The sequence below is a fragment of the Mustela putorius genome, unplaced genomic scaffold (genome assembly GCF_011764305.1).
Source record: "Mustela putorius furo isolate JIRA1106 unplaced genomic scaffold, ASM1176430v1.1 tig00000217_pilon_pilon_pilon, whole genome shotgun sequence".
Lineage (NCBI taxonomy): Eukaryota > Metazoa > Chordata > Mammalia > Carnivora > Mustelidae > Mustela > Mustela putorius.
In genome coordinates, this window is record NW_025421316.1 from 24,882 (window position 1) to 39,260 (window position 14,379).

The following is a 14,379-nucleotide window of genomic DNA, read 5'->3' on the forward strand; positions in this document are numbered from 1 at the left end:
TTTCTTCCTGGTTCAGTTGTGGTAGTTTATATGTTTCTAGGAATGCATCCATTTCTTCCAGATTGTCAAATTTATTGCCGTAGAGTTGCTCATAGTATGTTCTTATAATAGTTTGTATTTCTTTGGTGTTAGTTGTGATCTCTCCTCTTTCATTCATGATTTTATTTATTTGGGTCCTTTCTCTTTTCTTTTTGATAAGTCGGGCCAGGGGTTTATCAATTTTATTAATTCTTTCAAAGAAACCAGCTCCTAGTTTCATTGATTTGTTCTATTGTTTTTTTTGGTTTCTATTTCATTGATTTCTGCTCTGATCTTTATGATTTCTCTTCTCCTGCTGGGCTTAGGGTTTCTTTCTTGTTCTTTCTCTCCAGCTCCTTTAGGTGTAGGGTTAGGTTGTGTACCTGAGACCTTTCTTGTTTCTTGAGAAAGGCTTGTAACCGCTATATATTTTCCTCTCAGGACTGCCTTTGTTGTGTCCCACAGATTTTGAACCGTTGTGTTTTCATTATCATTTGTTTCCATGATTTTTTTCAATTCTTCTTTAATTTCCCGTTTGACCCATTCATTCTTTAGAAGGATACTGTTTAGTCTCCATGTATTTGGGGTTCTTTCCAAACTTCCTTTTGTGGTTGAGTTCTAGCTTTAGAGCATTGTGGTCTGAAAATATGCAGGGAATGATCCCAATCTTTTGATACCGGTTGAGTCCTGATTTAGGACCGAGGATGTGATCTATTCTGGAGAATGTTCCATGTGCACTAGAGAAGAATGTGTATTCTGTTGCTTTGGGATGAAATATTCTGAAATATATCTGTGATGTCCATCTGGTCCAGTGTGTCATTTAAGGCCTTTATATCCTTGCTGATCTTTTGCTTGGATGACCTGTCCATTTTCGGTGAGGGGAGTGTTAAAGTCCCCTACTATCATTGTATTATTGTTGATGTGTGTTTTTCTTTGATTTTGTTATTAATTGGTTTATATAGTTGGCTGCTCCCACATTGGGGGCATAGATATTTAAAATTGTTAAATCTTCTTGTTGGACAGACCCTTTGAGTATGATATAGTGTCCTTCCTCATCTCTTATTATAGTCTTTGGCTTAAAATCTAATTGATCTGATATAAGGATTGCCACTCCTGCTTTCTTCTGATGTCCATTAGCATGGTAAATTCTTTTCCACCCCCCTCACTTTAAATCTGGAGGTGTCTTCGGGCTTAAAATGTGTTTCTTGGAGGCAACATATAGATGGGTTTTTGTTTTTTTTATCCATTCTGATACCCTGTGTCTTTTCACAGGGGCATTTAGCCCATTCACATTCAGGGTAACTATTGAGAGATATGAATTTAGTGCCATTGTATTGCCTGTAAGGTGACTGTGTTACTGTATATGGTCTCTGTTCCTTTCCTGATCTACCACTTGTAGGCTCTCTCTTTGCTTAGAGGACCCCTTTCAAGATTTCCTGTAGAGCTGGTTTGGTATTTTGCAAATTCTTTCAGTTGTTGTTTGTCCTGGAAGCTTTTAATCTCTCCTTCTATTTTCAATGATAGCCTAGCTGGATATAGTATTCTTGGCTGCATGTTTTTTCTCGTTTAGTGCTCTGAAAATATCATGCCAGCTCTTTCTGGCCTGCCAGGTCTCTGTGGATAAGTCAGCTGCCAATCTAATATTTTTCCCATTGTATGTTACAGACTTCTTTTTCCCGGGCTGCTTTCAGGATTTTTTCTCTTTGTCATTGAGACTTGTAAATTTTACTATTAGGTGACGGGGTGTGGGCCTATTCTTATTGATTTTGAGGGGCATTCTCTGAACCTCCTGAATTTTGATGCTCGTTCCCTTTGCCATATTGGGGAAATTCTCCCCAATAATTCTCTCCAGTATACCTTCTGCTCTCCCTCTCACTTTCTTCTTCTTCTGGAATCCCAATTATTCTAATGTTGTTTCGTCTTATGGTGTCACTTATCTCTCGAATTCTCCCCTCGTGGTCCAGTAGCTGTTTGTCCCTCTTTTGATCAGCTTCTTTATTCTCTGTCATTTGGTCTTCTATATCACTGATTCTTTCTTCTGCCTCATTTATCCTAGCAGTGAGAGCCTCCATTTTTGATTGCACCTCATTAATAGCTTTTTTTGATTTCAACTTGGTTAGATTTTAGTTCTTTTATTTCTCCAGAAAGGGCTTTTATATCTCTCGAGAGGGTTTCTCTAATATCTTCCATGCCTTTTTCGAGCCCGGCTAGAACCTTGAGAATTGTCATTCTGAACTCTAGATCTGACATATTACCGATGTCTGTATTGATTAGGTCCCTAGCCTTCGGTACTGCCTCTTGTTCTTTTTTTTGTGTTGAATTTTTACGTCTTGTCATTTTGTCCAGATAAGAGTAAATGAAGGGGCAAGTAAAATACTAAAAGGGTGGCAACAACCCCAGGAAAATATGCTTTAAAAAAAACCAAATTAGAAGAGATCCAAAATCGTGAGTGGGGAGAAAGGGGATAAAAAGAGGTTCAAAAAGGAAGAGGAAGAAAAAAAAAAAAAAAAAAAAAAGAAAAGAAAAGAAAAGAAAAGAATTTTTTAAAAAAAAGAAAACACCTAAGAAAAATGTAAAATATATATATATATATATATATATATATATATTAGATAAACTAGTAAAAAATCGTTAAAAAAGAAAAAGGTAACAGTTAAAAAAAAAAAATTTTTTACCCGAAGGCGAGAAAAAAAAAAAAAATGAAAAAGAAAAAATTAAATTAACTGCAAGACTAAAAAAAATCACAGGAAAAAAGCCATGAGTTCCGTGCTTGGCTTTCTCCTCCTCTGGAATTCTGCTGCTCTCCTTGGTATTGAAACCGCACTCCTTGGTAGGTGAACTTGGTCTCAGCTGGATTTCTTGTTGATCTTCTGGGGGAGGGGCCTGTTGTAGTGATTCTCAAGTGTCTTTGCCCCAGGCGGAATTACACCGCCCTTACCCGGGGCCGGGGTGAGTAATCCGCTCGGGTTTGCTTTCAGGAGCTTTTGTTCCCTGAGCGCTTTCCGTAGAGTTCCAGAGGACGGGAATACAAATGGCGGCCTCCTGGTCTCCGGCCCGGAGGAGCCGAGAGCCCAGGGCCCCACTCCTCAGTGCGCCCTCAGAGAACAGCGCCCAGTTACTCCCGTCTGCCTGACCTCCGGCTGCGCTCCGAGCTCACCGAGCCTGCGACCGGTTCAAGGTAACACGGAGCTGCGAGCTTACTGTCAGCTCTGTCTCTGTAGCCGGCTTTCCCGTTCCAATACCCGCAAGCTCTGCGACACTCAGACACCCCCGATCCTTCTGTGACCCTGCGGGACCTGAGGCCACGCTGACCCCGCGTGGGCTTCGCCCCGGTTTAGCCTCTGGAGCGATGTCCCTCAGCGGAACAGACTTTTAAAAGTCCTGATTTTGTGCGCGGTTGCTCCGCCGCTTGCCGGGAGCCGGCCCCTCCCCCCGGGGTCTATCTTCCCGTCGCTTTGGATTCACTTCTCCGCCGGTCCTACCTTTCAGAAAGTGGTTGATTTTCTGTTTCCAGAATTGCTGTTCTTCTTCTCTTCGATCTGCCGATGGATTTTCAGGTGTTTGCAATCTTTAGATAAGCTATCTAGCTGATCTCCGGCTAGCTGAAGCAGTCTCAGCTTGCTACTTCTCCGCCATCTTGACTCCTCCCCTCTATTTAATTCTTTAAAATATAATTTTTTTTCAAAGCTCTAGAAATATAAATGCATGTCAATATGTACTTTAAACAATTCAAAAAGGTATATAATAAGAATTTCCCTGACATTTGGACAAACAATGTAGACTAGGGATGCCTGGCTGGATCAATCAGTAGAATTGCAACTCTTGATCTCAAGGTTGTAAGTTCTAGCCCCACAGCATGTTATGAGATTACTTAAAGTCTTTTAAAAAAAAAAAATCATGGTAGATTATTGCTCATCTATTGATTTGTCTAAAATTCTATTAAAAAGATAGTAAAGACATCGCAAAGGGCAGGAAGCCACAAACCTACGTTTTGTGAAACAAGGAAAGAAGCTACTAGCAGAGGGTGACATCATCCAATTCTAGAAAATGTGTTGTATATGGAGAAAGCAAACTTGCATGAAAGACCAGCTGAAGAAGAAAACCAGGCCTAGTGTAGAAAGAAATTAATTGTGTGCTGTGCCCTCCAGAAAGAGTCAGTAAAAAGAAGCACCACAGAATTTTTGATATTTGAGGAAGATGGTGTTGCCAGCATTGATGTGTGCTTGTGTTTGTGTGCTCTGTGTGCCTGTGTGCATGTGTTGAGGGTAGTGGGGTGAAGAAAGTAAAGCAAGTGGACTGAGAAAACTTAAAACTCACAGAATAGCCATCCATCCATAGCCCATTATAAGAAGCATTGATCACTTTCTTAACCTAGCAGGAAACTGGACGTTGCTCTTTGAGGAACTGAGAGGAGCACATATATAAATTCCCCCAAATCTGTGTATTAGTAAGCGTTTTAATTTTTGATCACCAGTTCAACGTTCCTTCCTTAAATAAGTTATTCAGTTCCTCCCTCTATCCCCTGGCAAACACTGATTTTCTTACTGTCTCCATACTTTTGCCTTTTCCAGAATGTCACATTTTCACATATGAGAATGCAGCCTTTTCAGATGGGCCTCTTTCACTTAGAAATATGCATGTAAGTTTCCTTCATGTCTATCCATTGCTTGATAATTCATTTCTTTTTAGCACTGAATAAGATTTTTTTAATCTGATCTATAAAGAACTTTTCAAACTAAACACCCCCAAAACACAAAAAATACCGTCAAGAAATGGACAGATGAATGGACATTTCTCCAAAGAAGACACACAAATAGCCAACAGACATATGAAAAAAATGCTGAACATCACTTGGCATCAGGGAAATACAAATCAAAACCACAGTGAGATACCACCTCACACTAGTCAAAAAGGCTAAAATTAACAAGACAGGAAATGACAGATGTTGGCAAGGATGCGGAGAAAGGGGAACCCTCCCACACTCTTGATGGGAATGCAAGCTGGTGTAGCCACTCTGGAAAACAATATGGGGGTTCCTCAAAAAGTTGAAAATAGAGCTACCCTACAACCCAGCAATCGCATTACTGGGTATTTACCCTAAGGATACAAATGTAATGATCTGAAGGGGCATGTGCACCCCAATGTTTACAGGAGCAATGTCCACAATAGCCAAACTATACAAAGACAAACTATGGAAAGAACTTAAAAGTCCATCAACAGAAGAATGGATAAAGAAGATGTCTCTCACACACACACACACACACACACACACACACACACACAATGGAATATTATGCAGCCATCAAAAATGAAACCATGCCATTTGCAACAACATAAATGGAATTATGCTAAGCAAAATAAGTCAATCAAAGAAAGACAATTATCATATCTCTCTGATATAAGGAATTTTATAAGCAGGGTGGGCATCATGGGGGGAAGGGAGGGAAAAAATGAAACAAGATAGGACTGGGGAGAGAGACAAATAATAAGAGACTCTTAATTTCAGGAAACAAAGTGAGGGTTGCTGGGGGGTGAGGGGAGGATAAGGTGGCTAGGTGATGGACATTGGGGAGGGTTGTGCTCTGGTGAGTGCTGTGAATTGTGTAAGACTTGCCTGTACCCCTGAAACAAATAATACATTATATGATAATTTTTTAAAAACAAGCACAATGAGACACCACCTCACATCAGTCAGAATGGCTAAAATTAACAAGTCAGAAAACAACAGATGTTGGTGAAGATGCAGAGAAAGGGATATCCTCTTAAGTTGTTGTGGGAATGCAAACTGTTGCAACCACTCTGGAAACAGTATGGAGTTTCCTCAAAAAGTTAAAAATAGAGTTATCTTATGACCCAGCAATTACTTTACTAAGTATTTATCCAAAAGATACAAACATAGTGATTCGTAGGGGCACCTGTACCCCACCATTATAACAGCAAGGTCCACAATAGCTAAACTGTGGAAAGAGCCCAGATGTCCATGGACAGGGGAATGGATAAAGAAGATGTGGCACTTGTGTGTGCACACACACACACACACACACACACACACGAATATTACTAAGCCATAAAAAAGAATGAAATCTTTGGATCACTACGTTTGTATCTTTAGGGTAAATACCCAATAGTGCAATTGCTGGGTCATAGGGCAGTTCTATTTTCAACATTTTGAGGAACCTCCATGCTGTTTTCCAGAGTGGCTGCACCAGCTTGCATTCCCACCAACAGTGTAGGAGGGTTCCCCTTTCTCCGCATCCTCGCCAGCATCTGTCATTTCCTGACTTGTTGACTTTAGCCATTCTGACTGGTGTGAGGTGATATCGCATTGTGGTTTTGATTTGTATTTCCCTGATGCCGAGTGATATGGAGCACTTTTTCATGTGTCTGTTGGCCATCTGGATGTCTTCTTTGCAGAAATGTCTGTTCATGTCCTCTGCCCATTTCTTGATTGGATTATTTGCTCTCTTTGGGTGTTGAGTTTGCTAAGTTCTTTATAGATTCTGGACACTAGTCCTTTATCTGATATGTCGTTTGCAAATATCTTGTCCCATTCTGTCAGTTGTCTTTTGATTTTGTTAACTGTTTCCTTTGCTGTGCAAAAGCTTTTGATCTTGATGAAATCCCAATAGTTCATTTTTGCCTTTGCTTCCTTTGCCTTTGGCGTTGTTCCTAGGAGGATGTTGCTGCGGCTGAGGTTGAAGAGCACCCGAATGTTTATAGCAGCAATATCCACAATAGCCAAACTATGGAAAGAACCTAGGTGTCCATCAACAGATGAATGGATCAAGAAGATGTGGTATATATACACAATGGAATACTATGCAGCCATCAAAAGAAATGAAATCTTGCCATTTGCGACAACATGGATGGAACTAGAGCGTATCATGCTTGGCGAAATAAGTCAAGCAGAGAAAGACAACTATTATATGATCTCCCTGATATGAGGAAGTGGTGATGCAACATGGGGGCTTAAGTGGGTAGGAGAAGAATAAATGAAACAAGATGGGATTGGGAGGGAGCCAAACCATAAGTGACTCTTAATCTCACAAAACAAACTGAGGGTTTCTGGGGGGAGGGGGTGTGGGAGAAGGGGGTGGGATTATGGGTATGTGCTTTGGTGAGTGCTGTGAAGTGTGTAAACCTGGTGATTCACAGACGTGTACCCCTGGGGATAAAAATATATGTTTATAAAAAATTTTTTAAAAAAAGAAGAATGAAATCTTACTGATTTGCAATGATGTAGAGGGAACTAGAGGGTATTATGCTAAATGAAATAAGTCAGTCAGATAAAGACAAAAAACATATGATTTCACTCATATGAGGAATTTAAGAAATAAAACAGACGAAAATAGTGGAAGGGAAGGAAAAATAAAGTGAGAGGGATGCAAACTCTAAGAGACTCCTAACTACAGGGAACACACTGAGGGTTTCTGGAGGGGAGGTGGTGAGTTGAGGCAGAACTGGGTGATGGGCACTAAGGACGCACTTGAAATAATGAGCACTGGGTATTATACGCAACTGATAAATCACTGAATTCTATCTCTGAGACGAATAATACAGTATATGTTAATTAAATTGACTTTAAATAAAAATTTTTTAAAAATACAACTTTGAGAAAAAAGAAGTCTCCTTTATCTGGATATGCCATAGTTTATTTACCCTTTCTTCTACTGAAGGACATCTTGATTGCTTCCATCTTTTGGCAATTATGAATAAGGCTGCTATAAATATTTGTGTGCAAGTTTTTGTGTAAGCAAGAGTTTTCCAACCATTTTGGTAAACATGTAAGACTGCCATTGCTCGATCATTTGGTAGAAGTCTGTTTAACTGAGTAAGATACTGGTAGTCTTGTGTTCCAGTGTGGTGGTACCATTGTGCATTCCTGTCAGTCACGCATGAGGTATCCTGTTGCTGGACATCCTTCCTGGTATTAAATTAAAAACAAAAAACAAACAAAACAAAACAACAACAACAACAAAAAACCAGATCAACCTTGAAAGTTCCCTGGGCAAAGATCACTTCAAAATCAATTAAATCCTTCAAATAAAGCTTAATTTAATTTATTTGGGCAGACTACCTTGACCTGAATCATTTTTTGCTGTACCTTTGGAAATCGTAAGTGAAACTTGAACTATTTCCCAAGTTTGGTATTTGGTGTCCACTGAGCATCTTCTGATATCGTTTACAGGAATTCTGATATTATAACCAATGCTGCCTGTGAAGAGTAGACACTCCCAGACTCCTCACTATATCAACTGCTTTCTAGCAATATACCCCTGAGCCTCATTCCATATTTTGGTTTGAGTGTTCCCTCTTCATGAACTGTCTTTTCAGATGTGCACATGACACTTTTATTATTAATTACTACTTTGGTGAAATTCATTGGATTGACCTGGGCTATTTTTGAGTTTCTGACACCAGCATTTGGTGGTGGTAGTATTTTGGATTTTGGCCATTCTAACAGGTGAGACTGCGCTGTCTTTTTTTTTTTTTTAATGTAATTTGTATTGTGTAGCAAACACTTACCATGAGATATAGCCTCTTGAAATTTTAAGTGTACAATATGGGATTGTTGGCTATGGGCACAATGTTGTACAATAACTCTGTAATCTCTCATATGCTGCATTAGTAACTCCCTCTTACCCTGTATGCAGAGCCTATGGCAACCTTTTCTTTGATTCACTCTTTGGTTCTATAAATTTGAATATTTTAGATACCACATTAAGAGTGGAATCACATACTATTTGTCTTCCTGTGACTGGCTTATTTCAGTTACCATAATATCCTCAAGATTCATCCATGTGGTTGCATATTGTAGGATTTTCTTTTCCTTTTTCTTTTTAAGGCTGAACAGTACTCCGCTTATGTATATAGCACACTTTCTTTATCCAGCCATCTGTTGTTGGGCATTCAAGTTGTTTCCCTATCTTGGCTATTGTGAGCAGTGCTGCAATGAGCATAGGAGTGCTTAATAACTCTTCGAGATTCTGATTTCAATTATTTTTAAAAGATTTTATTTATTTATTCATTTATTTATTTATTTATTTATTTATTGTCAGAGAAAGGAGGAGAGTACAGCAGGGGTAGGAGCAGGCATGGGGAGATGTAGACCCCCCACTAAGTAGGGATCCTGGGATCATGACCTGAGTCAAAGGCAAACATCTAGCTGACTGAGTCACAGAGGTGTCCCCTGATTTCAGTTCTTATTATTACATACCCAGGAGTGGGATTACTGGATCATATGTTAGTTCTGTTTTCAACTTTTGAAGAACCCTTATATAGTTTTCCATGGTTAGAGCATTGTGCATTCCCACCAAGAATGCACAAGTGTTCCAATCTCTTCACATCCCTGACAACACTGTTGTTTTCTATTTTTGATAATAGTCTTCATTGTTTAATGTATAACATATGGATGATATAAAAATTTGTTGCAAATGTAGTGGCAAATACATTGAGATAGTCATCATTAAAAGGGAGTAGAAAATTACACATGTTTAAAGTATGTGCTTTTTTTTGCCACCTTTAGGTTGTGGCTAGTATCAACATTTTAAATACTGAAATATATAATGGGATGCCCATTTTACATATTTACATGACTCTGTGAGGTGATATTTCACTAGGACTTTGATTCATATTTTCCTGATCATTAGTGACATTGAGTATTTTCTCACATACTGGTTGGCAATTTGAGTATCTTCTTTGAAGAAATGTCTACCTAGTCCTTAGACCATTTTTAAAAGTTGGCTTATTAGTATTTTTAAACTATTATTATAGGAGTTCCTTTTATCATTTGGATATTAGCCACTTATCATATATATGTCGTTTTCAAATATTTTCTTCCACTCTGTAGGATGACTTTTGATGTTGCTGACTGTTTCCTTTGTTGTACTGAGTTTGATGTGGTCCTTCTTGTTAGTTTTTGCTTCTGTTCCCTTTGCTTTTGATGTCACATCATTGATCACTGTTAAAACCAATATTGTGGAACTTCTCTCCTATGTTTTCTTTCCAGAAAAATAACTTTTAGGGTTGCCTGGGTGGCTCAGTGGGTTAAGCATTCGATTCTTGATCTAGGTTCAGGTCATGACCTCAGGATTGTGAGACTGATCCTTGTGTCAGGCTCTGGACTGAATGTGGAGCCTGTTTAATATTTTCTCTCTCTCCCTCTCCCTCCCCCAGCTTGCATGTACTCTCTTTATAAACTAACAAAAAAAAATCCCTTAGTTTGTGACTTTTCCTATTGTTTTGCTATTTCTGCTGTAATTTTTGTTATTTCCTTCCTTCTCTAGACTTGGAACTTACTTTATTCTTTTCTTAGTTCCTTGATCTGTAAATTAGGTTATTTAGTGGGGATCTTTTGTTAGGATATTAGATCTATATACATAATTCCTAGGGGAGAATATCTAAGACAAAGGAACACTTTAATTTAGGAAGCAATGCATTAAAACATGCATTTAAAAGATAAACTGTTAAAATGATTAAGATATTTGTATGTGTAGGTATGACTCCAAGATTGCTTTTTGTGATACATTTCATTTAATAAAATACTAAAATTGTCTCCCTATTAAATAAATGTGATATGCATAAACAAGACAGTCAAAGTCTCCCTTGATTGAAATTTGCACTTGATTTCTCATGCGGAGAATGATTATAGACAGTTTTGATGATGGTTTCTCAACTTCTCTTAATGGGTTTTTAGAGGCATTAGCAATGTGTGCTTTCAATAGCTCTTAAAGCATTCCCAGTTGTGAAAGAATGGATATATGGGGGACCACTGAAGAATGTGTAGAGGCTGTTACTCACACTTGTTTTTATCCTGTGCTCTATCGAGATGTGAAATTTGCTTAATTTCACTTTCATCCTTTTCTGCAAATCTCAATTTACTCTTGATATTTCATCTCTCCCAGTTTTCTCTCTTCTGTTCTCTTTTATACTGGAATATTAAATGTTTTAATCTCTTCTTTTCTTCTTTAGATCTTCCCTTTGCAGGAGTGACCTTAGTTCACTAACGAGGTGTTCTCTTAGGTAGCTTTGACTGATTCCACAAGACTGACCTTCCTTGGGATGGCTCCTGTGGGTGTGGTGGGTTTAGCAGTTGAACGAAGGGCTTTAGTCTTTCCACACAGAAGCAGCAGGAGAGTCCCATCCTATCTGCTCACCTTTCTTGGCTGTTTTCTTTCAGCACTTCCACAGATCACCTGGTGCTCATCAGGACAAAGGCACTTCTTCATCTCCTCACCTATTTAACCAATCCCCAGCCCTCTCCCTTCTGGTAACCATCAGTGTGTTCTGTTTAGTTAAGAGTCTGTTCTTCCTTTATCTCACTCTGTCTTATTTTTTCCTTTTACCTTGTTTGGCTTGTTTCTTAAATTCCACAGGAGTGAAATCATATGGTACTGGTCTTCCTCCAACTACATTATTTTCCTCATTTTCCCCTCATTATTATACTCTTTAGCTCTGACCATGTTATTGCAAGTGGCAAAATTTCATTCTTCTATATGGCTGAGTAATATTTCATTACTCTTCATATATTTTGGAATCTAGTAAACTACCCCAATGAAACTAAAAGTTCAATGAATATTTGTGGATTTCTTTTGAACTGCAGTAAAGAAATCAAATAAATAGCACAAAATGAGATTTACCGAATTATTTTCTGATATAATTTTCTTTAAAATTCCACTTTAAAAGTAGGTTTAAGTCTACTTGTAATCCACATTCAATTTAAGGAATAATCTTCAATTCTGACCATCTGCATTTCCTTCATCAGGAAGATTGGAATGAATAGGCCTGGGGATGTGTGTCCCAGGAGTTGCCTCGTCTGAAGGCATCTTAGTTGACCCCTTCAGTCCTCTAGGGGGCACTATAGGCCTAACACGAAGCAAAAACTTCCTGGTGGTCCAAGCTTGAACAATTAAAGAGAGAACAGAAATCATGTGAGCCAGTCCAATTATAGATAGGAAAGGTGGGGAGAGAGTGGGACCAGGTTTGTGTAAAGCTCATCTAAGGTTTTCATTTCTGCCATTGCATATCAACTTCAGACATCTGTAGGCCACATCTCTAGAAATCCATTATAGAGACAATTCTTAGAGACAGGTGACAGGATAGGGATAGTTCTGGACCTTGTGACCAAGGAAATGAGACAGAAAACATTCTTTTACCTGGTATCAGTTGTTATGAATAAAAGCCCCTAAACCTATTGGCATTGAAATTATTTCAAAATCCCCAATATCCTACCTTTTTATATACCTCTGCTCAGAGTGGAGGGAACAAGAAAAAAGAAAAAAAAAGGAACAAAAATAGAAGAAAAGGAAGAGATCAATATTGACTTTGACCAGCAACATTTTGACCAGCAACATGTGACTTGGCCCGCCTCAGCTATGTGGGTGAAAGAGTATCCACCACTAGCACAGGAGAGGTGGAGAGGTGGAAATTAAATCAAAGGGGGCATTATGCAGAAATGTGTTTTTCACCAACAAAATTCTGGTTGGAATAATTTTTTATGCAGATGTTGGCTGCCTGTTTTGGTTTCTAGAACTCTCCCAACTTCAAGAAATTGTAGCTACTTCTGCAGTACACAATGCATGCTACCAGATAGTTTTCCTTTATCAGTATTTATACATAGCTGAATTCTCACATTGTCTAAGTATGCAATTTGGGGAATGGAGTGTCTCTTCCCTATGAGTCTTCAAGGTTCTATGTAAGCTCCTTTGGGACATTGACACTTCTAGGAGGATCATTTAGCTTTCCTCACATGCTAACCCATAAATCTTACATAAAGTGTTTTCAGGAAAATCCCTTATATCTTCCTTTATTGGAAATTTGGCACCTACCTCTCTGCCTTGCTGGCAAGCATACTTTTGGAGAGATTACTCTGCACTGCTACTGGGTCACTGTGGGTGGAGTCTGGAGTTCTGTGAATGACGGAGCTGAGGTGTGATTGGTGCTCAGTGGTTCTGTTGGAAGCGATTGAGGGTAAGAACACAATTTTTCTACACTCTGCAGACTGGGGTGTTCCTAATACAGCCACTGAAAAAGAAACATGAAGACAGACTGGGGAGCTCTGCTGGGGCTTCTGTGGGTCCATGTTTGCTGTGAGTTGCATTCCTTATGGGTATTGGGAGGAGTCCACAGCCCAGTGGTGAGGGGAGTGAGCGGACAGAGAACTCCTAGAAGGCCCTACATCATTGGGATTGGTTCTTTGAATATTACAGGTTTGAAAATGGCACCGCTGACTCCCCAGTCATATCATTTGTGTTTTTCCCTTTTCACACAGGGGTGAGAGGGATGACGGTGGAGCAGAACCCTTCAGACCTGAGCCTCCAGGAGGGAGCCAACTCTACTCTGAAGTGCAATTTTTCTAGCACAGTGAACAGAGTGCAGTGGTTCCGACAGAATCCTGGGGGCGGCGGCTTCACCTCATTGTTTTACATATTTTCCGGGATGAAGCAGAGTGGAAGGTTAACCTGCACAGTGAATACTAAGGAACAGTCTAGCACCCTCCACATCACGGCCTCCCGACTGGAAGACTCAGCCACCTACCTGTGTGCGGGGGAGGCACAGTGCTCCCGGGTGATCTGCAGCCTGCACCCAAACTGCAGCTGCACCTGCAGCCCCCGCCTCTCCCTGGGGCTGGCATTTGCCCCCATAGCAGCCTTCGCATATTTTTAGACTTAAGTTACAGCACTTTTTTCCCTTCTAAATTACAACTACCAGTGCTCTCAATTCACTTGCTTTTCCTGCCCTTTTTCTTCCAAAAAGCCCTTTGTAGGTAAAAAGTTCTACCATGGAACCTTTGGAGTAAGTGACAGAGATGCCCATATCCAGTACCCTGGGAAGAGAGATGTCCTGGCAGCTAGCATATAAATTATTTGTAAATAGCCAAATGGAAAAGGCTTGAAAAAATAGATGGTCATCAAAAATAGAGAGAGTTGACTAAAATTTTTAGTTACCTGTAAATGTTTTACTATCAAAGGATAGTAATGAGAACATGTGTAATGTTTTCTCCAGTCTGTATTCACCATTTTCCCCTTGAAAATACAAATAAAATAAAATAAAATAATTTTATTGAGGGTCAGGCACTCTACTTACCTAATTGCATATATTTTTATTTTAGTAAGGTAAACCCTGTGAATAAGAACTTTTATTTCATGCAAGAATCAATGAGGATTTTAGAGCATAAGTGCTTTAGTGGAGCTCTTATTATTCCGAAAGCTAGTGAATCTGAGGTGATATAAGAGCTTATCCTCTGAGTATCTGATATAGAAGACACTTTAGAATCACAAAATCTTAATGATTTCCATTGATCAGTTTTACAATATGTTAACATATCACTGACAGAAGTATTTAAGTCATTTCTAAATAGCA

The 14,379-nt window shown here is 39.2% G+C and overlaps 1 gene segment (V, D, J or C); it reads left to right on the forward strand.

Annotated features, from left to right (window-relative positions):
* Window positions 1-13,017: 13,017 nt before the first annotated feature.
* On the forward strand, window positions 13,018-13,855 carry LOC123386896. The segment is given in 2 exon segments: window positions 13,018-13,106; window positions 13,289-13,855. Coding segments are annotated over 2 exon segments (447 nt in total).
* Window positions 13,856-14,379: the final 524 nt, after the last annotated feature.